This window comes from Podarcis liolepis, assembly GCF_965112155.1.
Source record: "Podarcis liolepis genome assembly, chromosome: 5".
Taxonomy (NCBI): Eukaryota; Metazoa; Chordata; class Lepidosauria; order Squamata; family Lacertidae; genus Podarcis; species Podarcis liolepis.
Window position 1 is genome coordinate 96,258,216 of NC_139556.1, and position 27,545 is coordinate 96,285,760.

A 27,545-nucleotide genomic window follows, 5' to 3' on the forward strand; every position below is an offset into this window, starting at 1 on the left:
GTGGCGCCCTGAAAACCACGTGCAGCTTCCGCTCGGCACTTCCTGGTCGGTGGTGGAGAGCTTTGCTTCCTTCTGTTGGGTCTTGCGGGTGGTGGGGTGGGAGAATGGGGGGCGCTAGTCCTCACCGAGGCGAGGCTGGCCCATGCCTGGGGTCTTGGTCACTACTTCGTATGAATGATTTCTCTGTGCAAAACCCAAGGAGACAGTAAACCCGTTAGCTTGCTGCAGAGATAACCCAGGAAAGAGTCTTGCACGGCATCTTAGCAATGCAGTCCTAAGCCGTGTCTACTCGGAAGTAAGTCCCATTGAACTGAACGGGGCTTACTCCCAGGTACGCGGCGTGAGGACTGCAGTCTAGAAAGGCTCACAAGTTTATTGCCCACGTATGCTTAGCCTGGTAAAGAAAAGACTTGAGAGATTTGATAATCATCTTCAAATATCTAAAGGGCCATTGGTGGAAGATGGAGCAGTCTTTGTTTTCTCTTGCTCTGGAGGGTAGGACACGATCCAATGAATTCAAGTTACAAGAAAGGAGATTCTGACTAAACACCAAGAACTGCCTGACAGGAAGAGCTGCTCTTGCAGTGGAATGAACTCCCACGAGAGGGGGGTAGACTCCTTCCTTGGAGGTTTTTAAGCAGAGGTTGATGGCCATGTGTCTTGGTTGCAGGGGGTGGGACTAGAATCTCAGGAGTCAGCAAACTTTTACAGCAGGGGGCCAGTCCACTGTCCCTCAGACCTTGTGGGGGGCCGGACTATTTTTTTGGGGGGGGGGATCAACTAATTCCTATGCCCCACAAATAACCCAGAGATGCACAATAAAAGCACATTCTACTCATGTAAAAACACCAGGCAGGCCCCACAAATAACCCAGAGACGCATTTTAAATAAAAGGACACATTCTACTCATGTAAAAACACGCTGATTCCTGGACCATCTGTGGGGTGGATTGAGAAGGCGATTGGGCCGCATCGAGCCCCCAGGCCTTAGTTTGCCTACCCATGGACTAGAGACAGTAACTGAGTGTCCCTTCCAACTCTGATTCTATGATATAAATTTGCACAATAAGGCCCCTTCCAGATGTCCCTTTTTGTTGTGTGTTCACAATAACTTGTTCCTCATAATGATATTGGTGTGGTTATACACGTCATTGGTTATGTGGTACATTTTTGGGCGGTCATATGTGATCAGTACTCCTTGCACCTGCAAATGTTTTGGGGCAGTTTTGTTTCCATGGCCTGCTATGCTGAGTTCTTGTTAACTTTCTAAGCCACAAATGTTATGGGGGTCTTTTTTTGTCCTGCTTTTGTTGCACTATGGTGCAAGAGTGCCTCTCCAGATAGCAATAACGTGATCCACTTTGTGGGAGCAGCACAGAACAACTCATAACATGGAATGACATGTGAATGGCCCAGAATAAATGCATTACAAATACACTATTATTGCGTCAAGAACATGTTGCAGAATACAGCCTAACAGGATGGCCCCTCTGGCATTTGTCACACATACACATGAATTTGTAAATCTGTGCTTTGAACCCAGAGCTTAAAATACATGACCTTTTACACACATGCATTTGGAGAGGATCCCTAACTTAGCAGAGAGAGAGAAGTGGAAATATAGGACAAACTCTGCCTTGCATTGAATGCAACTGAAATACTGGCGGATTCTGCATTTTACCAGAACGGATGGCAACCCTATTCCCTTTTCTCCCTGCATGATGCTTGAATATTTGTTTCCCCCACATCTTGCGTTTTCTGGGCATAAGAAAGCAAGAAGATCCCTGCGGGATCCGACAAAATGCCCACGGGAGGGTTGCACTACTTAGGAGGATCTTGTCCAGCTCTGCAGTTCTGAGATTCTATGAAGTGCCAGCTCAGGGCGGCTCACCAAAACTTTAAAATAAAATAAAAACCCTCTTGACAATCACAGCACCAATCAATCCGTGCATGCAATGGGAAAGCAAAACAGAGACAGCAAAAACTTAAAAGTCTCCCAGGGCTTCGTGGCGCGAGGCTGCTGATGCTCCGCCGCCACAGGGAAGGAGGAGGAAGAGAGCGAAGAGGGGGGACCTTCCGAGCGCCGGAACTGCCTGCTCCGGGCGGCGGCGGCGGCGGCGCCGGGGCGCGTTTCGCGGTGGCACCACCTGGCCGGGCCACCAGCAGCCGTAGCAGCAGTAGCAGCTGCCCGAGGGGAGCGTGGCCGGAGCTGGGCGGGCGGCGGGGCGGGATGGCTCCGGGTCCCGCTCCGAGGAGGAAGGGGGCCGCGGGGCCTGCGGGCGGGCTGCCCTCCGTGCGCCAGAGCCTGCGCCGGGCCTGGCAAGACAAGCACCTGGTGCTCTTCGAGCCCCACTACACCCCGCTGGTGGCCGCCTGCCTCTGCCTGGCCGAAGTGGGGGTCAACCAGTGGGTCATACACAGGGTGGCATGTGAGTGGGGGCCCGGGACGGGGCCTGGGGGGGGGTCAGGAGAGTGGCCCTGGGGGTGTGGCTTAGGTGGGGTTGGGACCCTCGCCGGGAAGGAGGGAGGAAGCTCACGCCTGCAGTTCTTCTGCTAATAGTAATAATAATAATAATAATAATAATAATAATAATAATAATAATAATAATTTATTTATACTACGCTCATCTGGCTGGGTTTCCCCAGCCACTCTGGGCAGCTTCCAACAAAAATTAAAAATACATTAAAATGCCACATATTAAAAACTTCCCTAAACTGGGCTGCCTTCAGATGTCTTCTAAATGCCAGGTAGTTGTTTGTCTCTTTGACATCTGATGGGAGGACTAGCATGCTGGGCAGATGGAACCTTGTGGGATTGGGTTAAGGAGGCAACAGCAGCCCTGCTGGCGGGGTTAAGCAAAAGGTCTCCCTGCAGTGGCCAAGCAGGTGGGAAGACCATGGGAAGGACGTGAGCATAGGAGCCAACTCCTAGGGGTCGAGGTCCATTTGTCCCACAACCCCTACCTTCAACTGGTAGTCGGAGTCAGGTCTCCATAAATGCTGGAGGCGGTATGCAGTGCAGCCATCAGGAGCAGCAGGCATTGCTGGATTCACCGTCCACAGATCTGTGCGCCCCCTTTTCAAAACTGCCCCAATTGGCAGCTGTTGCTACGTCTTGTGGCAGTGAATTCCGTAGTTGAACAATGCACAGTGGCACATCATTAACAGGACTACGTAGAGGGTTTCATACAATGAGTAGTCTGGGGGTAGTTTTGATGAAAGGCTGGGGCTTCGTTTGAGCCGGGGCGTAGTGTCAGAACTGTTCTCGATGCTTGTTGTCCTGGCTGCTAGAGCCCAGCCTAAATAAAAATCTGTCCCAGCCCTTCAAAAACAGGTCATGGCTAAATGCCTTACACAGAGAAACAGCCACCAGGCATGGCTTTGCATGGGTTCTTGTAGACTCGGATAATTTTAGAGCCCTTCTTTTAGATCCAGGCTGTTTTCAGCAGCTGAACTGAGCTCCTGTTTGTACTTGATGGTACAGCTTCTGTGCTTTCCCCAAAGATACAGAGATCGACTGGAAAGCCTATATGGATGAGGTGGAGGGTGTTGTCAATGGGACTCTGGATTACACCCAGCTAAAGGGAGACACCGGCCCTCTTGTGTGAGTAACACTGAGTTTGCAATTATAATGAGGGTTTCAGGAGAGGTAGGGTGGGTACATCTCTATTTACCCACTCACTCTCTCTACAGATATCCTGCTGGCTTTGTTTACATCTTCCTGGGCCTGTATTATGCAACTGGCCGTGGCACCAACATCCGCCTGGCCCAATATCTTTTTGCTGCCCTTTACCTTGCCACACTGCTGCTCGTTTTCCGCATCTACAGCCGAACGAGTAAGGTCAGTAGCTCGTACAGCACCTCAAGAAGCACTAAAGACTGTTCTTTTTCCTATCACACAGTAGATGTGAGCCCTCATCCAAACACAGTGCTCCTGTGCAGTACATGTGGGACTTGAAAATTAAAGGCCAGGAGGAGGACAGCAAGGTTTGGGTGGGTGCAGGTTAAGGTGGGATTCTATGGAGCTGCACTGCTGAACTCTTTATATAGACTGAGACTTCCATGTTCATGATACTGTACACAGCAACCGTAAAAAAATGCAACCTCATATTTCAGTTCTACCACTGAGATCTTCTGTAGGAGCATCGCTGGTCTTCCCCCAGGTTGGTGAGGCTCATTTGATTTCAACACAAAGCCGAGCTTTTAGTGTTATTGGCCAAGCCCTGTGAAATGATCTTCCAAAATATATTCAGCAGGCTTCCGAATCTGTATTGACCTTTAAATGATTGCTGAAAACTTTTCTTTGCTGCCAGGCTTATGCAAACAATTTAAGACAAACTTTAGTTAGTGTTTTTTTTAATAATAAAAAACTATGTGGTCTTTATTTTGTACATATTCTTGTTGTAAACTGCTTTGATTTTTTAAAATGATGCTTTTGTAGTAAAGGTTCATATAAAACGTGTCCATATGCTGTGAATTAGAGGACACAGCTACAAGTTTTCGGTTCGGCGGTTCTCCCTCTCTTGCACAAGGAGGAAGAGGATCCTGGGAACCTGACCTTACAGTTTGAGAAAAATGCAACTGAGCATGCAGTTGTGAGGAAAAACTTAGGCACTTTCTGCTGAATGCTTGTCTGTTATTATTATTACAACTATTACTTCACCTTCCACACATTTCTCAAGGCGATGCACAAAATACAATAAAAACAGTTAAAAACAATACAGAAAGCAGTAGCAGTTAAAACTAAAAACCAATGTGAATTGGGCACCCATTGCAGGGACATATTCACCCAGCTGAGAAATCTTGCCAGAACAAAGCTTTTCAGAAAGTACAGATTGTGGGTGCCTGTCGTATCTCACCAGGAATTTCATTCCACAGAAAAGGGCCGGCCACACTAAAAGCCAGGAGTTAATGAAGGGGCAAAGTAGCTTCAGTCAGCACAGCTGTCAGCCACAGCCTCTAGGAGGTGCTGGGAGCCCAGTGGGCACACACAGGCTGCACGTTGTCGGAAGACTCCCATCTGTAAAATGGGAACAGTGGCAGCTTGAGTCATTTGAAGCCGCCCCAATGGCAAGTGGGCTTGATTTTCCTCTGCTGCAGGTCCCGCCCTATGTTTTCTTCTTCATGTGCTGCGCCTCCTATCGCATCCACTCCATCTTTGTCCTGCGCCTCTTCAATGACCCGGTGGCCATGGCGATCCTTTTCCTGGCTGTCAACCTCTTCCTGGAGGAGCAGTGGTCCTGGGGCTGCTTCTGCTTCAGGTGAGAGCCCCTTTGGAGCCAATCCATCCAATGGGAGGTTATTTTAAACAAACGAGTGGTTCTTGCAGAAGCACAAATACCGTGCACACCTGATTTTTGTGCTTGCAAAGTGGGAACTTTCAGAGCCAACTCATTGCTTCCTGTGGTCCATCTAAAACGGCCTTTGCCAGCCTGAGCCCCTCCAGATGTTTTGGACTACAACTCCCATCAGCGATCTTGCTGTAGTCCTGACTGTTCAGTGTAAACTGTAAACCTTGTGGACAAGCAGGACAGACTCTTGCTCTCTGTGAAAGTCTGCTGCTACTGTAGTTCTTAGTCAATGTCAGATGGTAAAAGCAAGGTGCATGGGGACTGGAATGGGCCTTGTATTAACCACAGGGATCAGTGGCACCTTTTATCTCTCTCCTCCAGCCTGGCAGTGTCTGTGAAGATGAATATCCTGCTCTTTGCACCGGGTCTCCTTTTCCTCCTGCTGCAGCGCTTTGGCCTGCTAGGAGCCATTCCCAAGCTCGCTATCTGTGCGGCCCTGCAGGTAAGGAGATGGGAAGATTTGCCATGCCCACATTCAACCCCTGGTATCTCCAGCCAAAAGGAATGGTAGGCCTAGGAAAGGCCACACGGGATGTCAGAACAGACAACACTTAGTTTACAGCAGTGTTTCCCAACCACTGTTCCGCGGCACACTAGTGTGATGGGAGATGTTGCCTGGTGTGCCGCGGGAAAAATTAAAAAATTCGAAAGATAGCTTCATATCCGGAGAGGCGGCCTTCAGGCGAGTTTTAATTTTAATTTTCCTTCTCCCACTTAATGCCCCACGCTCACCCAAGCAGCTTGCAGTCCTCGGTAACCACGGCGACCCGAGGGAGGGGAGGGAACAGGGAAGTTGAGGGCGGCGGCGAGCCGCGATAACGTCAGTGGGCCGCGCCGCCTCGCCCTGGCACGGTGTGAGAGCCCCGGCTAGTGGCACGAGCTTCGGAATAAGTGGGATCCGCGTGCGCGAGACCGAGATCGCGGGTAAGGAGCTCAGCCCTCGGCAGGAGGAAGTGGGGCCGCGCGTGCGGGCCACATCCCCACAGAGAGCGAGCCTTCCCTGGCCCACCACTCCGGGCAGGTCCACTTGAATGAGGGGGCGGCGATGGCGACGGCCGGCAGCTTGCCTGCAATGCCATCCCTCGAGCAGGCGAGGAGCCCGGAGGCTACCAGATGCGAGTCCTCTTTCCCACCCTGCTCGGGAGTCCAGAGCACTTGGTCGCATTCAGGATCTAGAGTGGGGAAGCGGGGCTTGTGTCTGGGCTGGACACATTGGGCTGCCTGTGCCGCTCAACCTGCGGGGAGAAATCAGGGTGGGAGTTACGACCGTGAGGCAGGGCTGCCAAGTGTGGCAGAAGAGGACACGGCCGTCGCACCTGTTCTTAGGTAGGAGCTTCTTCCGTGTCGACCTGCTGCCCCAAAGTCTTGGCTTTTTTCTTGGCTTTTTGGCGGTTGGCACAGAAGGAAGGCAAGGGGGAGGGGGAAAAATTGAAACTTACACTTTCGTGCGTCCCTCCCGGCGTGACGCTGCGTGCTGACGTCACGGGGCTGTAATGGTGGTGTGCCTCGAGATTTTTTTCATGAAACAAGTGTGCCTTTGCCCAAAAAAGGTTGGGAAACACTGGTTTACAGTGCCTGGCATTCCCAGGGGGTCTCTCATCCAAATAGTAACCAGGCCTGACCCTGCTTAGCTTTTAGGAGATCAGGCATGACCATAGGCAGTATGACCATAGGTCAATACTTGTCTGATTCAGTTACTACCTAGTGACAGCAGAGCTAGGTGAAACACTTTGAAAATATGCACAGCTGTGATCCTGTCTGTTGGATCATAAGGTTTTAGTTTTTAAAAAGTCTCCAGCTCTCGTTGTTTCTGCAAATATGCAGGCAGAAACAAAGAATGTATGGATGAGGCTTCCAGTGATCATGGTGAGACTCCTGTCCAAATATATATATTTCCATATCACCCTGCTCCATCTCTAGCATTTTCTGGCCCATCCTCTCCTTGTCCTTGTGAATTTGTTTTGTGTGGTTGCACATCATTCCATGAGTTCAGTGCATGTGAGCGGTTACACTATACTCAGTGCATAACACTCAATTGCACAAAGCAAATAGTGGGTGTTTCCCCTGGTGTTTTATTTCTTAAATGGAAGGGAGAAATGCAATTTATGAAGGATGCAGGCAAGTATGTTTCCCCTCAAGCAAACATTAGAGAAGGCAGTTAATGTTGGCCAAGCTCGCAGAGAGCTTTTTTGGCAAGGGAAACCTCATCTCTAGGTGCACATGAGGTTCAATTACTGTCCAACAGCCATTAAGAGGAGGCTGCCCAAAATAAATGCAGCAGGTCTTTTGGAACTGATGCCGGGAAAGAAGCTGAACTGCAGCAAGAGGACCCCTTAGATGAAAGGAAGAAGGGAAGCAGAGATGGGAGGGGTGGGCCAAGCAGTATTTTCACACCTGCATGCCTTCCTCACAGCTGCATTGCGTCATGAGTTTTGTAGGTTTAAAGCAGCAGAAGTAACTAGTAGCTTGTGTACCTGATGCTCCAGCATTTTGCTAAAAATAATAAAGCACTTCCTGGGTGAATGTGCAGCAGAGCCTATGAAGCAACATGACATGTCTCTAATTTTGGAACACAGAGTTGTATTAGCAGAACCCGAACCTGATTTCTGGCTTAGGTGGCAATATCAATCAGCAGTGACACTGGCTCATCTGCTGCTGCAGCTGCAACAAAACATGTCTTTCCTGTTTTACTTCACCCCCTCAGGCGCACACCGTCATTGTCTTCCAAGAGAGACAGATCCCTACAAGTGAAGCTGGCAGACTGACCTCAGCTTCCACAATTTGCTGCATGTTCATGTTCTTTGTGGGAGAATTTTAAGGCACAGTTGTTTCTTGCAGGTTGTTTTGGGGTTGCCCTTCCTGGTGGTGAATCCTGTTGGGTACGTGTCCCGTTCCTTTGATCTGGGCCGACAGTTCCTCTTCAAGTGGACAGTTAACTGGCGATTCTTGCCTGAAGAAGTTTTCCAGCACCGGACATTCCACCTGGCACTGCTGGCTGCCCATTTGGCTGCCCTGGGGCTCTTTGCACTGAAGAGGTGGCACAGGTGAGATGGTGGCATTGTCACTGTGCTTGGGGGGCAAGTACGTGTGAAACTCAAATCTCAGAGAATCAGGCTCACAATTTATGGGCTCTTGGAGAGAAAGAGATTTTGTTGTTGTTATAGCTTGTCAAGGAGCAGTCTTCTAATTCTCCAGCACTGGCCTGATACAAAGCAAGAGAGAAAATGGGACTTTGGGGGCACATACGCAACCCACACAAGATTAGCCTTTTCAGGATTCTGCTTCAGTTCAGTGCAAGGGTGCAGAAACCACTTGCACTGAAAGTCAGTGTCATGTAGTGCACAGAATGTGAAAGCTGGGGCAAGTTCTGGGTTCGCATCCCTACTCACCCATTTGAAGCTTAGTCATAAGAACAGCCCCACCTGATCTCAGCAGAGGTCCTAGGATCCTGTTTCCAACGGGGTGAGCAAATGCTTACAGGCATTTTATATATAGGGTGTGGAAAGCAGCAGCTGTTGTCTGTTTTTTGCCCCAGCACCTAGTTTTAAGAGAGAAACTGCCTAGTTGGAGATCTCCTCTGTCACTCTCTCAGCCTAACCTGTCTCATGGATTAAGAAGAGGTTATGCTGAACTGCCCTGAATAAGAGCTTACACTCCCAGCAGGAAGGGGTCCACTTTCTTATGGATCACAACAGTTCTGCTTCTCTCCTCTCCCCCCACCCTGCCCCCAAACTGCAGGTGTGATGAAAGCATCCTGTCACTGCTGAAGGATCCAGCTGAGAGGAAGAACCCTCCGCAGCCCCTCTCAGCCAATCATATCCTTTTGCCAGAGTGGGGGGGGGATGGTTTGCCACATGGTAGATGATTTGTGTGATGGTACAAGAACGGCCCTTTTCTGTGGTGGGCCCCCACTTGTGGAATGCTCTCCCTGGCGAAGCTTGCTTGGCACCAAAGTTACTTATCTTTAGGCCCCAGGTAAAAACTTCCCTCTTCTCCTAGGCCTTTGGATAATTAAACAATTAACTGCAGGATGGTGGTGGTATAGTTTTCATTATGGTATGTATGTTTGTGTTTTTAATATTGTAAATTGACCCGTGATCCTCCAATGGAGCGTGGTATAAAAGTTTAATGAATAGTAATTTATAAAAGGGGGGGACGCGGGTGGCGCTGTGGTCTAAACCACTGAGCCCAGGGCTTCATGATCGGAAGGTCAGCGGTTCGAATCCCTGTGACGGGGTGAGCTCCCGTTTTTCGGTCCCAGCTCCTGCCAACCTAGCAGTTCAAAAGTGTAAGTGTAAGTAGATAAATAGGTACCACTCCAGCGGGAAGGTAAACGGCATTTCTGTGTGCTGCTCTGGTTTCGCCAGAAGCGGCTTAGTCATTCTGGCCACATGACCCAGAAAAACTGTCCATGGACAAATGTCGGCTCCCTCGGCCAGTAAAGCGAGATGAGCTCCGCAACCCCCGAGTCGTTTGGAACTGGACTTAACTGTCAGGGGTCCTTTACCTTTACCTTTAATTTATAAAAGGGCATGGAAAGAGCCGAGCTTCCACAATCTTGATGCTCCTCCATTCCAGAGCTGCAGTGGATTTGAACTTTCAACTTGGCGAATTGCAACCTTCCCTTAACCAAAGGCCACAGGTAGTCTTTGCTCTTTTCACTTCCAACTTCATCGGCGTTTGCTTCAGCCGCTCCTTGCACTACCAGTTCTACGTCTGGTATTTCCACACTCTGCCCTACTTGCTCTGGTGCACGCCTCCCAAGAAGCTTGCTCATCTGCTAAAGTGCGTACTGGCAGGGGGCGGGGAAGGGAGACGAATCAAGGGGACTCAGGGTCATGCCAGCTATATGCCTATTTTCTCTGTGCAATCAGATCCATGTAGTTTGTAGGAACTGCATTGCAATTTTACAGAATTTACAGCATACATGCCTGTGATTCCAGCACATGCTCACTTGATCACGATTACAAAGAGAACATCAAAACAAGTGAGTGGGGTGGGACTAGTGGGAGTTAAGCAATGTGCCGTAAAATTACATTTCAAATAATTTGCACATCTTAGACACCAAAAAAAATCTGGATGAAGAGGGAAGCTGCCACGTGGTGCCTGGAATAAAGACATTTTAAAAAATAGCTCAGCTTGCTGCAGAATTTTGATGGATTAGGGGTGAAGCAGGGAGTTCAGCTTTCCACCTCCACTTATGAAAACCTTGATGCAGGTGCCACTGTAACATAATTCATGTAGGAATCTAATCAAAACTTTTTATAAAAAGGCCCGTATATTTAGGGGGAGGTTCAGAACTCTTTATTGGCACATCTATGTGTTTTAAGAATGTATAAACAGTTTCATAATCAATGTTTTCCAAAGCAGAATGCAGGATATGTACACAAATCTGAAAAACAAACTTTGAAATCATTGAATTATCCAAACTCTGTATACATTATAAAATGGCCAAGTCACACTTAAGAGAAGGCTGTCTTAAAAAGAAAGTTTTCAATAGCTACCTATATTTCAGTTGGATGCCGGTTCCAGAAGGCTGGAGCTGCAGCTTTAAAGGCCTGATGTATTTAGTGATATCAGGTGTACTTCTGGGGCATACAGAACTCTTAATGATGCCCTGTGAGAAGAATGCAATTGCCAGAGAGGAGCATGTGGGGCAAGGCTTAAGTTTCTCAAATCTCCTAGCCCTAACTTGTATCACTTTAAATGCTAGAAGCGAAACTTTTAACTGAGCCGCATAACGTATTAGAATCATAGAATCATAGAGTTGGAATAGACCACAAGGGCCATCGAGTCCAACCCCCTGCCAAGCAGGAAACACCATCAGAGCACTCCTGACATATGGTTGTCAAGCCTCTGCTTAAAGACCTCCAAAGAAGGAGACTCCACCACACTCCTTGGCAGCAAATTCCACTGTCAAACAGCTCTTACTGTCAGGAAGTTCTTCCTAATGTTTAGGTGGAATCTTCTTTCTTGTAGTTTGGATCCATTGCTCCGTGTCCGCTTCTCTGGAGCAGCAGAAAACAACCTTTCTCCCTCTTCTATGTGACATCCTTTTATATATTTGAACATGGCTATCCGATCACCCCTTAACCTCCTCTTCTCCAGGCTAAACATGCCCAGCTCCCTTAGCCGTTCCTCATAAGGCATCGTTTCCAGGCCTTTGACCATTTTGGTTGCCCTCCTCTGGACACGTTCCAGTTTGGCAGCCAAATGCAGTTTCTTAGCAGAGGTGTTATATATTGTTGGTGGGGTGCCCCAGCCAACAGCCTAGCTGCATTATTGTAAGCTAGCTGCAGTTTCTGGCTTGCTCAAGAGAAGCCCTACATAGAGGGCACTGCAGTAATCCCGTCTTGAGAGTTCCTGATGCCTGGATCACAATAGTCATAGCTGTCTCGCCAGATGAAGCTGATAAAAGGTGCTCTTAGACACTGAAGTTACCTGTGCCTCCAGCGGCATATATGGATCTAGGAGTACCTTTGCTGAACCAGAACTGAGGGCAGGGTGGGGGGTGGCAAAGAAACGAGTGCTAAGTTCAAGATCCTGGTTCTGGTGTAGAAAGCCCTCTACGTTGTGGTACCAGGATACCTGAAAGATAATCTCATTTCTTACATACACAATTGATCACTGCTCTGCAGGTGAGGGCCTCCCACAGATAGCCTCTTATCAGGTCTGTTCTGCACAATAGCTGAATTGGGCTTTTAGCATTGTGGCGCCTCCCCTTTGGAATGCTTTCCCCTTGAATATTGGGTAACATCTCTGTTGTTGTTTTTATGGCGCCTACTGAAGACCTTCCTCTTTCAACGAGCCTTTTAAGTTGAGCTCTTTCCGAGTCTGAATCTGTGCTGGAATAGTTTTAAATATGTTTTGTATTGTTTTATCTCGTTCGCTGCCCTGGGCTCCTTTGGGAGGAAAGACGGGATAGAAACGTAATAAACAAACAAACAAACAATTTTTAAGAGTAAAAGTGAGGGAAGGAGAAAAACCCATTCCTCCTGCTATGACAGCCTTATGTGACTTCTTGAACAATGTCCTATTTGTTTTTTCCTCTCCCTTCAGGGTGCTCATTCTAGGTTTGATCGAGCTTTCTTGGAACACGTACCCGTCAACAGTTTACAGCTCCGCTGCCCTCCATGTTTGCCACGCCATCATCCTTCTGCAGCTGTGGTATGGGACGGAGCCCTCCATGACCCCCCAGGAAGTAAAGAAACAGCCTTTGAAAAAGGCTGAGTGAAAACTGCACAAGAGGAGCTTCCCACAGTGAGATCATGAACAAGATGGTCCAGGCATGGATGTTGCTCTGTGTCAGATGCTGATGGACCACTTCCATTCCCTCCTGGGAGGACCTCTTGCTCAAGTGTAGGCACTGCCTCCTAGCCCAGAAGGGGGGTGGTGTGTGGATGGGAAAGAGTACAATCTGCATACCTGCTGGTGGTAATGTGGAACAGCTTAAATAAAATCAGCCAGGGCTTGGCGTGAGGCCTCTTGCCTCTGTATTTTGACTTTTGTCTTGTGGCTGCACTTCATTTGATTTTAAAGCAAGCTTCTTGGCCTTTTAAATGTGGATAACATTTGAGAACAGGTGGACTTAAGGTTGTATCCAACACCGTCCCATTAGTGCAAGAACTTCCACTCGCACAATGGAACTGCCCCTCCCTCTGCTCCCCCCATGCACCCACTAAAGCTGTTCTGTAGATTTTCCCCAACTCTCCTGAGCAAATTAGCGGGCAAGGGGTGCACAGAGCCAGGAGAGGGAGGGGAAGTTCGGTTCTGCAAGTGGATATCTGTGCACCAACGGGATGACTTCATCTGATACAACCCTAAGTAGCACAGTCTTGGTACGGGGGTGAGCTGTGAGCAGGAATAGGAGTGTTGCTTTTTACTGGGAATAAGCTAATTTTCTGCTGTGGTGGAAGGAGAGCCTTTCCCACTCATTTCAGCAGTCAAGGCTGTGCAAAACAGGCTTGCGATAACACTCCCTGTGGCACACCTCTCTCTCCCCTTTTTGGATATAATCAGGCCAACCCAATAGACCAGGGTAATCAAGAGACTAGCCCTGGCTCTCTATAGCAACTCAAGTGTCAGTAATTTTGGAGGTATCTGGAAAAAGCATTGCTGTTGTGGACACAGAGTCACCCAAAGACCTGGGCAATGAAAGAACACGCTGCCGCTCTAGACTCTGATCGCATCTCTTTATTGGCACCCGCAACCAACGGCCTGGCCTGCTCACTACTCCTTCACACGTTGTTTGGGTTGTAACACAGCATGTTCAGCTTGATGTTCTCATCCCAGTGGCGGAGCAGCAGGAAGAGTTGACGTGCTGCCCCTTTGAGAGCGGCGACATCCACACCTTCTGGCAGCTGCTGTGCCCGCAGCCAGGAATCGGCCTTGGCTGCCAGCAACTCCCACTCCACAAAGAACCCGGCACAGCGGTGCTCCAGCCAGGCCAAAGCCACAGCTGTGGCCCAGCTCATGCTCTCCAGGTCCCCTTCCTCTGCATCTGGGCACATCTCCTGCAGGCTGATGCTCACTTCAGAGGCATCCGGCGAATGGTCGCAGGCGTCGGTCTCGGAGCCACGCCCGCTGTCTGCCTGTGCCCACACGGCAGCGCTCAGCACATCTGAGCAGGTGCTGTGTGAGTGTGGCGATCCTGGCTCCACCGCTCCCTCCTTGCTCGTTCCAACTACTTCACCGCCATCCAGGGAAGGCTGGTTTGCTGTTAGCCTTGGGCTGGCCTTGGCTATGAGTGCCCAAGGGGAGGTGCTGGAGGCAGGGCTGAGGCTGGCACGGTGGGAGGCATAGGGAGAGGCCCGGCGCAAGCGGTCCAGTGGGATCTGAACGACCTCCGAGAAACAATCGGTCAGCTGGAACATGCCGGGGGCCTGCTGCAGCCGCACCTGTTACAAGGGAGAAGTTGGATGTGCATTTAAGCCAACCTTCTGAGTCCCTTAACAGTTCAGTGGGAAGTGCTTCTGTGCAAGTTCAAAGCTGTTTTGCAACTCCCTTTCATTTGAGAAGGCTTGTGCAGCAGAGATTTTTATGGGTTGTGCCAAGGCTAGGGAACCTTTAGCCCTCCAGATACTGCTGGACTACAACTCCCATCATCCCTGATCATACACACTGCTGGCTGAGGGCGATGGGAATTGTAGTTGGGAACTACATACAGTGGTGCCCCGCAAGACGAATGCCTCGCAAGACGAAAAACCCGCTAGACGAAAGGGTTTTCCGTTTTTCGATGCGCTTCGCAAGACGAATTTCCCTATGGGCTTGCTTCGCAAGACGAAAACGTCTTGCGAGTCTTGCGATTTTTTTCGCTCCCCCCCTTTTTCTAAGCCGCTAATAGCCTTTTAGCCGCTAAGCCTTTAATAGCCGCTAAACCGCTAATAGCGCTGATCCGCTAAGCCACTAATAGGGTTGCTTCGCAAGACGAAAAAACCGCTAGACGAAGAGACTTGCGGAACAGATTATTTTCGTCTTGTGAGGCACCACTGTACTCTTCTGGTTCATTCAGAACAGTCTTATTTGTTCTATAATAGCAATGATTTTATCTGTTATATAATTGCATATTAAACTGTTGACACCAGCCCTGGGGCCTTATAGTGAAGGGCAGGGAAGAAACCTTATAAATATAATTAAAAGTCCAGCAGAAATCACATAAGATGGGCAACCAATGTGGGATAAAACGATGCTGCAGTGATCTAGGCAGTGGAAATGGAGAGGGGAAGAGAGGCTTACCAGTGGGAGATAGTCCTGAATGGCACTGTCACAAGAGGAGAGTTCGCTTTCAGGGGTCAGACACTGGGGACGCAGTGCCAGGCCTTGACCCCGTCGCCGGCTGATGCTGAATCTGCAGAGACCAGAGTCACCCAGGTGAAATGTCATGGTGATGTTACCTGCTTGTTTGATCAGGCTAGGGACTCTTATAGTGCAGCCTTCTGTTTCTTACAGTGGCCAAGCAAAGCTGGATGGGCCAAGCAAAGCATGAAAACAACCCTGTTCCCCAGCATCTGGTATACTGCCTCCATTCATAGGGGTAGTTCTCAATGGCTCTTAACCTTGATAAGACTGGGTCCTGCATGCACTGAGAAAGATGGACTGCAGGCCAGCTTCCTTTAGCCCATGCCAGGTTAACTGAAGCAGAGTACTTTTAGGTGGAGCCTTCCACCCTCCCGTGTGGGGCTCTATATATAATGGAGGTGCTCAAGCATGTTTATATTAGCAGGTACAGGGTGGGTTGGAGGGTGTGGTTTTCCTCTCTAGGAAGGATTATCTTTTGAAGCTTTAACAGGCTTCAAAATGTGTTGTAAAACCCCAAATGCTGGGTGGAAGACAACAACATTACTCATAGAAAATAGAGCTTCAGCATCTCTGTTGCTCCACAAAGATCTAGTAGTGGAAGCAACTGTGTCTTCTGTCCTGATCCTTCCCTGCTCTTTCCACCTTATCGAAGACCACAAAACGCTCTGGGCTGGGTCTTTCTCAGTTACGTATTTTGTACAGCACCTAGTATGTAGATGGTGCTAATATTTTAGACGATAAGGGAGAGTTTCCAGAGCTAACTCAGCTGGGAACTTGTAGAGAATACCTACAGTGAATTCTCTGTTGATCCTAAAAAAGATGATAAACTCTTAAGGATTACAATTGGTGTTGCATGATATTGCGAACACTCTCAGAATGGTTGGTCAATAGAACGACCTTCCTGCAAAATAGCCTGTTGCATCTCCCAGCCTTAGAAGACTCACCTGGAGCCCACAAAGTTCTCCATTGATTTCTGGGAGCCCACAGAGACAGGAGAGGGACTGGAATCGACACCTAGACCAGAAAGGAAGCAACTGGTTAGGAGCTGCAAAATAGCAAACAGAGATGGAGACCAGTCGTGCCCATGGGGACTGGTGGGGGTGGAAGGCATGGTGACTGAGAGAATGTAGAGCCACGACCAATGCCAGGCAAAGCCAGCCAATTCTAGGTTTGTCCAAATCCTCCTCTGAGTTTTATAAAGGCAACACTGACTCGAAGGAGGAAGAGCCAGTGCTCTAGACTGTAAGTCAGAAGTCAGGCAGGTGGGGACTGGTTGAGGGCAGGCTGAGGTTGGTGTGGCAGTGCCCCATTTGTTCTAGTAGACCAGCCTTCACTGAGACCACACAGCTTTACTTCCACAGGGCTGGCTATGGTAGCTGCAGCTTTATTGGCAGGGCTGCATCTTAATGCCATTTGCTTAGGGTCTCCCAGTTGATGCACAGCAAAGCTCTTTATTCTCTCCCTATAGCAAAAGCAAAATAAGTTACAGAAGGAAAGCAAAAGTACACAGAGCACAAAACCCCGCTTTTAGTGCTGTAGAACTTGATTTTGCCAATGTGGTGCAGTGGTTAGAGAGTTCGACTAGGACTTGGGAGATCAGGGTTCAAGTCCTCAGCCATGAAGCTCATGGAGTGACCTTGGGCCAGTCACTATCTCTCAGCCTAACCTATCCCACAGGATTGCTGTAAGGATGAAATGGGGAATGGAAACACTCTGTGTGCTGCCTAGAGCTCCTAGAAGGGAAGGTGGGATCCCCACTGTTATTTATAATGATATTAGAGGTTTTATTGAATTCCATCAGAGACAACAAAAGAATTAAAGGTATCAGGGTCGGCCAGCACGAACACAAAACCAAAGCTTTCGCAGACGACCTGGTCGTAACAATGGAAGATCCATTGGATTCAACGAAAGAGGTACTCAGAGAATTCGATCAGTTTGGAGAAGTGGCAGGCTTTAAATTAAACAAAAGGAAGACAAAAATATTAGTTAAAAATATGCAGGCAGATGAAATCGAGGAACTACAAAGAGAAATAGAAATAGATGTAACAAAGAAGGTGAAATACTTAGGGATATGGGTAACGCCAAAAAACATAGATTTATTTAAAAACAATTACGAAATGGTTTGGAAAGGCGTTAAGAAGGACATAGAAACGTGGGGTCGGCTTAGACTGTCATTCTGGGGCAGAATAGCCACAATTAAAATGTCGGTATTACCAAGAATCTTATTTCTCTTTCAAAACATCCCGATTATCAAAGGTACAAAGATATTTAAAGCCTGGCATAGAGAGATTTCCAGATTTATCTGGCAGGGGAAGAAGCCGAGAGTAAAGTTTAAAATTTTGACGGATACTAAAGAAAGGGGAGGCTTCGCCCTACCTGATCTGAAAATATACTATGAGGCATCTTGCTTATGCTGGGTTAAGGCATGGATAAAATTAGAAGACAGTGAAGTGTTAGACCTAGAGGGCCACGATAACCGATATGGGTGGCACGCCTATCTTTGGCATGGGCGGAAGAAGGGCCACAAAGGATTTGGGAATCATATATTTAGGGGCCCTCTGTTGGAGGTTTGGGAAAGGTATAAAGACATGCTAGAACCCAGAACACCCCAATGGCTATCTCCGTTAGAGGTTATGGCTATCAAAAAGATCAATATGGGAGCCAACTGGGCAACCTATGAACAACTGTTAATGAAAGAGGAAGGAAAGTGGAAAATAAGGCCGTATGAACAGGTTAAACCTCTAGTACACGATTGGCTGCACTACCACCAGATAAATGATATGTTTAGGAAAGACGCCAAAGATAAAGGCTACGCCGACAAAAATTCCAGATTTCAAACCGAGATTTTGGGGAATAATACAAAAATATTATCAAAAATGTACAAGTACTTACTGGACTGGAACCTAGCTGACGAGGAGGTCAAGGCGGTAATGACGCACTGGGCCAGAGATTTTGGTCGTAACATTTACTTAGAAGAGTGGGAAAAACTCTGGAAACAACATCTTAAATTTACAGCCTGTGTGTCACTTAAAGAGAACTTAATGAAAATGTTTTATCGTTGGTACCTGACCCCGGTTAAACTAGCCAAAATGTACGGATCCTGTAACAAATGCTGGAAATGCAAGGAAAGGGAGGGGACTTTCTACCATATGTGGTGGGAATGCCGAAAGGTCACAGAGTTTTGGGAGAGCATATATAATGAACTGAAGAAAATGTTAAGATACACCTTTGCTAAAAGACCCGAGGCGTTTCTACTAGGTTTGGTAGGAAAGGAGATAAAGAAGAAAGATTACAAATTGTTCCAATACGCAACAACTGCAGCAAGGGTCTTAATAGCTAAAAACTGGAAACAAGAGAGTGTACCGACAACGGAGGAATGGAGATCCAAACTATTAGATTATGTGGAGATGGACAGGATGACAGGTAAAATCAGATATACAAAAGATCAGAGATTTGTTAAAAATTGGGAAAGTTTTACGAAATATCTGGAAAGCCTAATTGATGAACAGACAACACTAGTAGGTTTCAGAGGTGCTCTGTAAGAGGTAAAGGGTAATGCCAAAAAAAAAAAAAAATGGAAGAATGAGAATGACTTAAGGCATTACAAACATGGAAACGCGGATATACTGTTTACTGTTATTTTGGACGATTCGTGGAATGACTGAAGGAAGTCTTTTATTTTTCTTTTGGTGAATTGATATGAATATTGAAACAGCTTATTCTGTGTTTTGATTTTTGGAAACTAATAAAAATTATGCATGAAAAAAAAAATAGAAGGGAAGGTGGGAGAGAAATGTTATAAATAAATAGGGGTAGAGTTTGTGGGCTCTTGCAGATGATGTGGGCTCTTGCGTTCATCCTTTCTCTCCTGCAGATTAAATTATATCTGGTCTTCTGATTTCTGAGCAGAGCAGTTATATGACAAGGAGTACTTGTCTTGCATTTGTCCTGATTTGCTTGTGAAGCATTTATATATCTTCCGGTTAGGCATTAGTTCATCCCACACTTTTCAGTGCATTTCTCCGCTTTCCAAACTGCATAAAAACTTGCTTTTAAAAAAGTGGATTTGTTGCACTAGGGCAGGGGTCTGCAACCCGCGGCTCCGGAGCCGCATGTGGCTCTTTTACACCTTTGCCGCGGCTCCGGGGCAGATACTAGCGAGGGGAGGAGGCGCATTGTGCACCCCGACACTCGCCACTGTGGCGGGCGCTGTACTGGCTGTGACATCGCATGGAGGCGGTGCGTGCGTTAGTCACGCACCGTCCCAATGTCACCTTCCCGCCCGCTGTCAGATCGCGGCTCCGGAGATATATTTGTTTTAAATGTTGCAATGGTTTTGTGGCTCCCAGTTTTTTTTCCTTCGGAAACGGGTCCAAGTGGCTCTTTTTGTCTTAAAGGTTGCAGACCCCTGAGCTAGGGTGATAGAGCCCTTTAAACCACTTTAATTGCACAAACCTAAGTTTGTGGTGTGTGCTTGATAGATTTAGGCACCCTAAATCTATTAAAGCAGGCATCCCCAACCTTCAGCTCTCCAGATGTTTTGGACTACAATTCCCATCATCCCTGACCATTGGTCCTGTTAGCTAGGGATCATGGGAGTTGTAGGCCAAAACATCTGGAGGGCCAAAGGTTGGGGGTGCCTGTATTAAAGCACATGGTTTAATGCAGCCTCTCCAGATCCTTCACACCCTCCAAACTCTGCTGTAAGACTTACCATCATGACAGTTCTGCTTTTCTTGGTTGACAGAAGTGACACTAACAGGAAAAGAAGGAATCTCTTCTCGTTCTAGGAAGTAAAGAAAATTCCTGACATCAGACTAACAACTGATACAACCTGCAGAGAACTGGAGGGAAGTCGGGGGCATTCAATCTATTATTTTGTTAGCTGGCTATTTTATCCATTTATATACTGCTTCATTGTAATAAAACCTCTAAGTGGTTTACAAGAAACAACAACAGTATCTAACTAGTTAATGGCAGCTGTACAAGATCAAAGCAGACTCACACAGAATATAAGGACAGAAAGAAACTGATGCGAATCAGAAGCTGAAATTGGGTTGCTCAAAGCTCATGCTGATCCAAAAGAGCAGGGGTGGGGAACTTCCAGCTTAACAAGGCCTGCCAGACCTCTCCATGTGGCCCAAGAGAATATTTTGGCTAAACTATGCCCACCGGTGCGGAACTTTGCAAGTCCTGGGAATCAGCTGCAAAAGCAGGTTACCTGATGTCACTGGTGCCATTATACCTAAGAGGAAGACTTCTGGTCTTTTGTTAAACATTATCTTGAATAATTTTTTAAATTCATTATATATGAGGTCCCAAAAGTTTTTTATTTTCTTGCAACTCCACCACTTGTCAAACTTGGCCCACAGCGGGTAGGGGAGGCCCACCAGCCATATTCCATTTCCCACCCCTGCAAAAGAGAATTCTGTGATCAGTCAATAGTGGCAGGTTGGGACTGATACTGCTATATCAAGAAGTGTGTTAAAAGGACCTGTTCACAGGAAGACAGGAGGCTGCATTAAACTGAGTCAGATTGTTCCTCCACCTAACTCAGCACCATCTAGACCAGGGGTTCCCAAACTTGGGTCTCCAGCTGTTGTTGGACTACAACTCCCATCATCCCTAGTTGGCAGGACCCAGCGGTCAGGGATGTTGAGAGTGGCAGTGGATCTCCAGGGTTTCAGGCAGGGGAATCTTCCAAGGCCCTAACTAGAGATGTCAGGACTGAACCTGGGACCTTCTTCATACAAATCAGAGGGGCCACCACTGAGCTATGGCACTTCCCCAGCTATGATGCCTCCAAATGATCAGGCACTGCTCATGATTTATCTTCAAAAAGGAGCGACATGCTATGTTGGATTGCTGCAGAGAAGGGAGATGTCAAAGGGCTGACCCTACCCTACAGAGCACATTTCTAACAGGGAGGCCATGCAGCTCTCACTAATCTTTCATGACAAAATCATCCAAGTGCTCTCATCATTAGCAGGTCAGTTTCCCAATGTTCAAACTGCTACCTGCTGTTGCTGGGAAGCAGAGCTATTTTTGCTTTTCTTTTTAAAGGCATATTCACCTCTCCTGCATCACATATAGCTTGGGTTCATCAAGCATTTCTTTTCCTATGGTGATGCAAATTACACTGGTTCCACTGCTACAACTGATCACTCACTTGGTGTTTCAAGCCTTCTAAAAAGACCTAGGCCCCAAATACTGGAAAGGTCTCCTCCTTCCCTAAAGACCCTCTCAACTCTTAAGGATGACAGCAGGGGGCCTCTTGGTATAATAATAATAATAATAATAATAATAATAATAATAATAATAATAATAATAATAATATATTATTTATACCCCGCCCATCTGGGCGGCTTCCAACAAAACACTAAAATACAATAATCTATTAAACATTAAAAACTTCCCTAAACGGGGCTGCCTTCAGATGTCTCTAAAAGTCAGATAGTTGTTTTTCTCTTTGACATCTGGTAGGAGGGCGTTCCACAGGGCAGGTGCCACTACCGAGAAGGCCGTCTGCCTGGTTTCCTGTAAACTGGCTTCTTGCAGCGAGGGAACCACCAGAAGACCCTCGGCGCTGGACCTCAGTGTCCGGGCAGAACGATGGAGGTGGAGACACTCCTTCAGGTATACTGGACCGAGGCTTCTCCACTGTCAGAAATTCGGGGGTGGAGATGGCCACCCAGGAGATGGCATTCTCTGTGGCCACCTCTAAATCATGGAACTCCCTCCCCAAGGAGGTGTGTTGGTACCTTCGCTAAAAAAGTTTTTGCAGAATGCTGAAGATGTACCTCTTTACCCTGGGCCTTTGACACCGGAGAAGTATAGCGTTATGAGTTTGGGGTGTTAAGTGGTATGTCAGACCCCACTAACCCCTGGATCCAGCAAGTGTTAAAATCTAATCAAGTCTGAAATAGCCAGGTTAGCCTCCTGGTGAGGCGTAAGGAGAACAAAGGAGGGGCCTCTGTGGGAGATGGCAAATGGGTGCAGCCTCTCCCTCAACTCGTGGATAGTTAGAAAGACAGAGCTGGAATTTAGAGTTGAAATAGTTGCAGTGATATGGGCAGATGTAAAGCAGCAAGCTGGGAGAAGACAGAGAAGCAGAGCAATGTTGGGTGTCTGTTTGAATCCAGGGCTGTGGCTGTGGGAGTAGAAAGACACTTTTGGGGTGCTAATGCTATGAACTCCTCCATCGTAGGCTCAGGTTGTATATATGTGTAAATAAACCACATATCCTAAACGAAAGCTTATACCAAGAACTAACTTAGTTGGTCTTTAAGGTGCTACAGGAAGGAATTTTTTTATTTTCACATATCCTAAAGACACCGCAGTCTTTGCTGTGCTTCATTCCCAAAGGAAACACAAACCCTGGGCAAGCACCTGGAACCCCTGAAATCTTGCACTGCTCGAAGACTGGAGTGCAAAATATTTTTGGGCCCTATTCTTTTGGTTTAATTTGTTTTAAACTGATTTTAATGTTGTATCTTTAAATTGCTATAACCTGACCCAGGATCTTGTGGTGGAGGGAGGGTAAGAAATTGAATAATACTACTACTACTAATAATAGCACTAAATTCCTCGATTTGTATTTGTTTCTCTGCTTCTTCTCCATCTACTGCCTCCCGGGGGTCCTTGTGTCATGTAGATAAAGGGCTCCTTAGACAGGTGAAGTGACACTAGTACCTGCAGAAACAGGAGCATCATCCAGGTCCTCTGAGTCCTGCCTCCGCCCCAGACCTGCTGAGCAACTGTGTTGATGCCGGCTGCCAGAATAGGATCCTTGCTGGTGGCTGAAGAGGCCCACTGGAAGAATATTTTAGAGATAGTTGTGGGGCCAGCACTGTGTATATTCAGTTGCAGAACAATCTCTTTTTCTCTGCATGGATTTTATTGAGCTAATAATAAATACAGCCTACATTCTGCAGACAGGTATATTCCTGGCTGCCACTGGAAAATACCCCCTCACTCAGCAGCTAGTTAAAGTTGATGCAGTCATCTGCAGCAGGAAAACATGCCACCCTAGATACCTGATGAAACCTGGAATGTACCAAAATTGTATGGTGGAAATGTCTGTAAATATTTGGGCTGCTTTCAGAAGTTTGCTAACAAAAGATGCTGGTGAAAGCAGCCAGTTTTGTTCTGCAATCCTGCAGTGGAGTCTAATTGCTGCTCACTATCATTCCTTCTCAATCCTGATATGTTTAAACAGGCAGGTTAGAGGCTGTAAGCAGCTGGACTCCTGTCTCTTCCAAGGGAAAACAAATGAAGACAGGCTGCTCCAGATTTTGAGCACTTCAGGAAGGAACAGTGGAAGAACATGATTGTGCAATCTGTTGGACAACTGAATTTTTAAAAAAAGTTTCTAGCTCTCATGATAGAATTTTTTCTCAAAACTAGATCCCTGGTGAATCCTGGGGATTCAAATTCTGACCTAAGAAGCAGAGCTCTGCACATGCACTCCAAGCAGCCCTACCTGTGCTTCGAACCTCAAGGGCAGAGGGCAAGATCTCCTGGGTGGAAGCATCAACAGGCACCACAGAGGTATATATTGAAGGTGTGTTGCAAGCTTTGCTGGACTGGACAGCCTTAACGCGGAATCTTCGTGAGAAACCTTTGGAGGGGCAGAATCACAGGGCTGGTTACAGTGAAGAGGGAAGGGGGATTTGGGATACAGGGTAGGCAAAGTTATGTATGCTTGTCTTTAAGCAAGTCCATATTCTTTGTGGCTTCAGAAATGAGCTTTGCAACAAGACCCAAGCCCATATTTAATAACCCGATTCATACTCATCATCTGTTTAAGTAGTCAAATTTGAGGCAGAATGGGTGAGTGAAGGGAAGGGCAGGCTTACCATGTTCAATCTCAGCTTCCCTTTGAGACACATTCTCATTATCCCGGATGACGGAGCCAGCAGTCAAGTGGTGAAGCAGTTTGTCCCAGCCCTTATTCTGCTGCTGCCACTGAGAAGGCTCCTCCTTGGCCTGGCTGTCTTTGGCAAGAAGCAGGGAATCCAGGGCAGCTGTCACTTCCCAAGAGACCGGTTTTCCTGCACTGAGTCCATGGATCACAACTTGGCACCGGAGAGGCGGCCAGGCGCTGCTGTCACACTCTCCTCGTTCAGTTGCTGGTGATGGGCTGAAAAGGTATGGGGGTTCCAATAGCGTGTCCCAGTCTAGGTGGGCTGGTGACAGTAGGTTGCCTAGGAGAGAGCAAGGCATGGGAATGCACACACGAGGCTCATCAGGTTTTGCAACAGGATAGAGTCTCCCGCAGACAGACATCTCTGGAAGCTCACAAGCACCCAGTTAGGAGTGTACACACCCCCAAGTTTGGCACTCAGAGACTTTCACTTGCCCTGCTGCTTTCCCCCTGGGGAAACCCAATCTTCACTGATGAATTGGAGCAAATGATGTCAATCAGGTTTTCTCCAGATTGACATTTGCTCTGATTTGGCACTGAAGATTGGGTTTCTGGGGGAAAGTGATGGGGCAAAGGGAAAACGGCTCAGACCACCTCAATCCCTCAAAAAGGGAAAACCACCTCAATCCCTGTTTTCTAGGCATGGGACAAGTGTGGAAGAGCCTTTAGATTCCACAATAGCTGGTATGACAGGAACCTTTGCAAGTGAAGGATCCAAGAGTGCCTTCAACGGTTATTTACAGCAGGGATGGGGCCCTTCAGATGTTGCTGGACACCAACTCCCATCAGCCCCAACCAGCATAGCCAAAGGCCGGGGTGATGGGAATTAGAGTCCAAGAGCATCCAAAGGGTTGCAGGGTCCCCATCCATGGATTATAGCAAGGCAGTTGCTTGCAGACTGAGCATGAGGCATTTGCAACCATATGGGACTCTGCTTCAATGATGAGAAGGTTTTAGTAGCTAATCTCTGGTCCCAAAGTCAGCAGGAAAGGTGCATTTTCCCCTGCCAACAGAAATGGCACCTGAGCCTGCCAGGACTAGTCTGGCACCTACTGGCTCCAAATCCTGCAAAGTAGTCTCCCCAGACTTGGAAGGCTTACAATCTGACCATAATCCCCTTCCTGATAGACGAGGCCTGCAGTCTTCGCTCTTCTGGACAGCCATCTGCACTCTACACAATGCTGGCCAGCTCTGTTCCTGGTCACAAAAACCTTGACATTCAGCTTGTTCTGAGACAGGCTTTGGGCTTGCCCTGGCCCAGGTAACTCCCCAGTCAAAGGTGGGTATGGAGGGAAAAATCACCACAAAAACAAACAAACCGCCCAGGATGGACGAGACCTTCTTCTAAGTCCTGCCAAGTCTTGGAGCAGGGAGGGGATAATACAGATATATCAAGACGGGTTTCAGGCAGAGGACATCCCCAGCTCTACCTGGTGATGTTATGGGATTGAACCTGGGACCTTCTGTCACTGAGCTACAGTGCAGAACTGGAGTGGGGGATAAACTAACAGGGATGTTAGTAATTTGCATAAGACCTAAGTGGGAAGAATAACCAACACCAAGATGCCACCCCCTGCAGATGGAGGAGGACCCTCAATAGCTGGCCCACATGCAAGTCTCAGTGACTCTTGCTCTCTCTCGTCTTGCGTGGGGCTTCTTGCCCCCTCTGCTCTCCCAACAGGAGACTTCCACGTTCTTCCCCACCACTCACTGGAATCAGCAATGCTTCTGCGCATCTTCTGCAACTCTGGCCCAATCTCATCCAGTTTCCCTTCCAGGGAACGGTTCCGCTTCTGGGACACCTTCTCTAGGGCTCGGCGAAGCCGATGGGCATCCAGCTCACCATGTGGGGAGGAGAAGCTACGTCCAGACAGAGCAGCTCGGGCCAAGGCCTTCTTCCTTCGCACCAGCTCCTCGGAGCTCAGGGCCACAGACACCTTAAGAGAAAAGGAGGGCGAGAAGGTCAATGCTGGGAAAACTCTAAGGAAGCATGTCAAAAATCATTGTAAGAAAGCAAATGCCCTTCCCTTGTGCAGATTTAATGCCGGGCCTACTGCATCTCTACACCTGAGGAATAGTCTTCCGTTCTCTCCCTCTCACACACAAAGCTCTTCCAAACAACCAGTTTATGGAACATTCATCCTCATTTTCTTGCAAGGCAGTTTGAAAACATGGGCTATTGAATAAGCATTCATTCTGATTTGTCTGCAGGCAGGTGAGACAACATTGCATCAAGGAAGTGTAACTCCAGCCTTTCAATTTCACGTTGCTATTACTTTCCTTATCACAAAAAGTCTGTGTACGTTTTCGGCGGGGGGGAGTGGGGAGTAGGTTTGTTGCACAAGTGCTCCCAATCAATTATAATTGCACGACCGGAATGTGTCAATATATGGTTGAATCCCACCTGAAAATAGCAAGGACCCATAATTATGAAGGACTTTTCAAATTACACCAAAGGATACTCAGAAAGGCTGAGACCTTGGTTCTGGAGTTTTATCATGGGAGGCCTAAGTTGTCCAGTGCAGATTCGACACTTACATTACAAAGCCAACTGAATTTACGTAAGAACATAAGAAGAACCTGGCCCATCGAGTCCAGCATCTTGTTGTTGCAGTGGCCAACCAGATGCCCCTAGGAATCCCACAAGCAGAAGCGCACTCTCCCCTTCCTGTAGTTTCCAGCAACTGGTATTCAGAAGAATGGCTTCCTCTGAGTGTGTCAAAAAGACTCAGTTCTGGCCAACTCAGTTCCTAGTCACAAAAACCTTGACATTCAGTTTGTTCTGAGACAGGCTTTGGGCTTGCCCTGGCCCAGGTTGTTTTCTGCTGCTCCAGAGAAACGGACACGGAGCAATGGATCCAAACTACAAGAAAGAAGATTCCACCTAAACATTAGGAAGAACTTCCTGGCAGTAAGAGCTGTTCGACAGGGGAATTTGCTGCCAAGGAGTGTGGTGGAGTCTCCTTCTTTGGAGGTCTTTAAGCAGAGGCTTGACAACCATATGTCAGGAGTGTTCTGATGGTGTTTCCTGCTTGGCAGGGGGTTGGACTCGATGGCCCTTGTGGTCTCTTCCAACTCTATGATTCTATGATTCTATGACTCATGTCTGAAAATATTTGTGAATTTGTTTTGTGTTAAAAGGCTGCAGAATAGCCTTTAAACTAACCCCTGGGGGAAAGGGGAAAGGAACTGGGAGGGTGTCTGGGTCAGAACGACTCATTGTTTCAATTGACTGGGAGCCTTTCTAAAGAGGTGGCAAAAATGCTATAAATAAGCTAATAGAGGATGAGGGTGAAAATGTTTCTGACCACCCAGCTGTGAATACCTCTACCTAAAAATAGGAAGAATGGGAAATCTCCCTTTACATTTCCAATAGAAGATTTGATCCTAGAAAAAAAGAATGAATGAATGAATGAATGAATGAATGAATGAATAAATTTATTACGGTCACAGACCAGAAGATCCTAGAAA

The 27,545-nt window shown here is 47.6% G+C and overlaps 2 protein-coding genes across 15 annotated transcripts in view; one reads left to right on the plus strand and one right to left on the minus strand.

Moving 5' to 3' along the window:
- The first annotated feature begins 2,007 nt into the window (after positions 1 to 2,007).
- On the plus strand, positions 2,008 to 12,852 carry ALG3 (ALG3 alpha-1,3- mannosyltransferase). Of its 2 annotated transcripts, XM_083504268.1 has the most exons (9): positions 2,008 to 2,428; positions 3,504 to 3,603; positions 3,693 to 3,840; positions 5,100 to 5,260; positions 5,672 to 5,792; positions 8,189 to 8,394; positions 9,089 to 9,164; positions 9,990 to 10,135; positions 12,410 to 12,852. In XM_083504268.1, the coding sequence occupies exons 1-9, from the start codon at positions 2,023 to 2,025 to the stop codon at positions 12,582 to 12,584; spliced, it is 1,539 nt and encodes a 512-aa protein (XP_083360394.1). In that variant the 5' UTR covers positions 2,008 to 2,022; the 3' UTR covers positions 12,585 to 12,852. The 2 variants fall into 2 exon arrangements, 1 of the variants encoding a protein (XP_083360394.1); XR_014526412.1 differs by lacking the exon at positions 9,990 to 10,135 and having other exon boundaries at positions 9,089 to 9,325.
- Positions 12,853 to 13,521: 669 nt separating this feature from the next.
- The window catches only part of VWA5B2 (von Willebrand factor A domain containing 5B2), a 140,346-nt gene continuing 126,322 nt past the window's right edge, over positions 13,522 to 27,545 (minus strand). For all 13 annotated transcript variants that reach the window (XM_083503836.1, XM_083503829.1, XM_083503831.1 and 10 more), the window contains 8 exons: positions 25,786 to 26,011; positions 24,007 to 24,354; positions 23,631 to 23,768; positions 22,841 to 22,960; positions 19,863 to 19,934; positions 16,093 to 16,162; positions 15,086 to 15,197; positions 13,522 to 14,247 (listed from right to left, as the gene is read on the minus strand). In XM_083503836.1, coding sequence (XP_083359962.1) covers positions 13,588 to 14,247; positions 15,086 to 15,197; positions 16,093 to 16,162; positions 19,863 to 19,934; positions 22,841 to 22,960; positions 23,631 to 23,768; positions 24,007 to 24,354; positions 25,786 to 26,011 — 1,746 coding nt within the window. In that variant the 3' untranslated portion in view covers positions 13,522 to 13,587. The remainder of the gene's footprint in view (positions 14,248 to 15,085; positions 15,198 to 16,092; positions 16,163 to 19,862; positions 19,935 to 22,840; positions 22,961 to 23,630; positions 23,769 to 24,006; positions 24,355 to 25,785; positions 26,012 to 27,545) is intronic.